Below are 2,313 nucleotides of genomic sequence, written 5' to 3' on the forward strand. Positions count from 1 at the left end.
CTGCGGGCGCGGCCGGCAAAGGTGAGCGAGTAGGGCGAGGCGTCCAGCGAGGCCAGGCAGGAGCCGGGCGTGCCGGGAGGGCACATGTGCACCACGCCCTCGGGGCGAGCAGGCGGGGAGTGACCTCGGGGTCGAATCAGCGGCTGCTGAGGGTTGCCGGGCGCGGTCTGGTAGCCGTGCAGCCAGTAGTCGCAGGTGGGGCCGGGAGGGGTCCCACTTGGAGGCGGGGCAGGGGAAGAGGCTGGTGTCGGTCCAGGACGCCTTGGCGACCGCGAAGCTGACGGCGATGAAGGAGCCGACGCTGATGCTGTCGGTGTAGACGGGGTCCTTGAACTGAAGGCGCACACCGTACTCAAACGAGTGGAACAGCGTGGCGGTCAGCAGGTCGCCGCCGACCTTGGCGGTGGCGTCCACCACGGCGGCCTTTCAGGTCGGGAATGACAGGGGAGGAGGAGGGGGCGACGGAGGAGGCGGGGGAGGGGGAGGCGGGGGCGGGGGAGGAGGAGGGGGAGGCGGCATCGGGGGAGGCGGGGGAGGCGGCGGAGGCGGGGGAGGGGGAGGAGGCGGAGGAGGAGGCGACGGCGGCGGGGGAGGAGGCGGGGGAGGAGGGGGAGGGGGAGGCGGCGGAGGGGGCATCGGGGGAGGAGGAGGCGGGGGAGGGGGAGGCGGGGGAGGAGGCGGAGGGGGCGATGGCGGAGGCGACGGGGGCGGGCGGCGGATGGCGGGCACGTCCGGCGGGGGAGGCGACGGCGCGAAGACGCAGGTAGGGCAGCAGTCCGCCTTGCTGTTAAAGAGGGCGTACTGGTACAGCCCCGAGCCGCCGACCTTGCTGGACTGGAAGAACACGTCAAAAGAGTTGCAAGGAGGCCGGATGGTGAGGCACAGCTGGCTGTTGTCCATCATCTGGCGGTTGGCGTTCAGGGCGGTGATGCGGACCTTGCCCACAGAGAACTCGTCATCAAAGAACGTGCTGCCAGCCTTGCTGACGTTACCGAAGGTCGAGGCGGCGATCGTCGCCTTGCACGCCTTGTCTGTGGGGGAGCAAAGGCAGAGGCAGGAACTGTCAGTTCAGTTGTCAGGCCCGGAAGCGTGTGCAGAGCAAAACAGACCCCCGACACGGATCCCCTTACCACCCTGCCGCTCCTTTCTCTTCCCCCCTCCCCCATCCCCGGCACGCCCTTTCCTCATGCCTCGACGCACCGGCCTGAACCTCGACCTTGCCGACCGACTGCAGCAGAGACGTGCAGCACGCGTTGTTGGTCGGGCAGCCAACGTCGTTGAAGTTGAAGCACACTTTGTAGTTGCCGTTTGGCAGGGTCTCCTCAGACGCCTTCAGCATCTTGTAGGGCGCCGCACCGCACCGGTAATCCGAGCAGCGGCAGAATGGGAAGCCGAACAGATACGCCGCGTCCGGGTCATTCGGGTCGAAAGGCGGGGCGCTCGGTGGCGAGTCTTGTGCCCGCGCTGATTGTAGCGTTGCTACGAGAAACACGGCTGCAACGGCCCAGGCCAGCAAGCTACGCCTGCTGGTCCCCATCCGTCCTGGCTCCGAGAATGCCGCTGCTAGCGCTGCACCCCGCTGACCACTGCTGCTTCTGTGTCCCAGAGCAACCTGCAGATCGCAGTATAAGGTCATGTTAAACTTTGCACTAGGCCCCAGGCTCCAGGAGCGTGCTCGAGCGAGCGCGCTATTGCTACAGGTTGTTCAGCATGGGCCCCGCAGCAAGTCCTCGTAGCACATGTCGAGTGTCTATAGTTCTCACCTAGTAGCGAGTATCCAGCAAAGAGCTCGTCGGTGTCAAAGGAGACTGCTCCTGGCCAAAGACAGAAGGAGCGCGTTTAAAATGTTGTCGGCACCTTGGGCCCTTGCTGGTGTTTGGCAGGTGTGGCTAGTGGCTATTGCACCTGGCTATTGGTGCGGTGAGTTGTGTTGGACAGCGGGGGCTCGGCGACTAAACCAAGTTGGGGTACGGGGCCTGTTGCCCCATGCCGCGTGGAGCCAGTTGCGGAGCCAGTTGCGCCCGCAGCGCGCCTACCTCGCCCATTGCATTCCCATGCAGCAAACAATGCTAGCACGATTGCTCTTTTCCGTTCCTCTCTTGGACAGCTGCAAGACGTTCTTGCGATGCAGACCGCCCGCCACAACGGCTCCTGTTCCCTTGCCCTTTGCCATGGCTTGATGCAATAGCATACATGCATTCATAAATCACGTATAACATAATTGGCGAGCTTGGCGAGCCTAAGACCTACCTACCGTTTGGACATGTCACGGATGTTTTGTTTCGCGCTGGACGCGCTTCCCTTACCAAACAT

The 2,313-nt window shown here is 64.4% G+C and overlaps 1 protein-coding gene across 1 annotated transcript in view; it reads right to left on the reverse strand.

Annotated features, from left to right (window-relative positions):
* The window catches only part of CHLRE_07g330750v5 (uncharacterized protein), a 4,314-nt gene extending 2,406 nt beyond the window's left edge, over positions 1 to 1,908 (reverse strand). Inside the window, exons 1-4 of the mRNA XM_043064182.1 lie at positions 1,764 to 1,908; positions 1,201 to 1,612; positions 443 to 1,031; positions 165 to 307 (exon numbers count right to left, since the gene is read on the reverse strand). Of these exons, the coding sequence (XP_042922750.1) occupies positions 165 to 307; positions 443 to 1,031; positions 1,201 to 1,537 (1,069 nt within the window). The 5' untranslated portion in view covers positions 1,538 to 1,612; positions 1,764 to 1,908. The remainder of the gene's footprint in view (positions 1 to 164; positions 308 to 442; positions 1,032 to 1,200; positions 1,613 to 1,763) is intronic.
* Positions 1,909 to 2,313: the final 405 nt, after the last annotated feature.

This window comes from Chlamydomonas reinhardtii, chromosome 7, assembly GCF_000002595.2.
Source record: "Chlamydomonas reinhardtii strain CC-503 cw92 mt+ chromosome 7, whole genome shotgun sequence".
Classification (NCBI taxonomy): domain Eukaryota; kingdom Viridiplantae; phylum Chlorophyta; class Chlorophyceae; order Chlamydomonadales; family Chlamydomonadaceae; genus Chlamydomonas; species Chlamydomonas reinhardtii.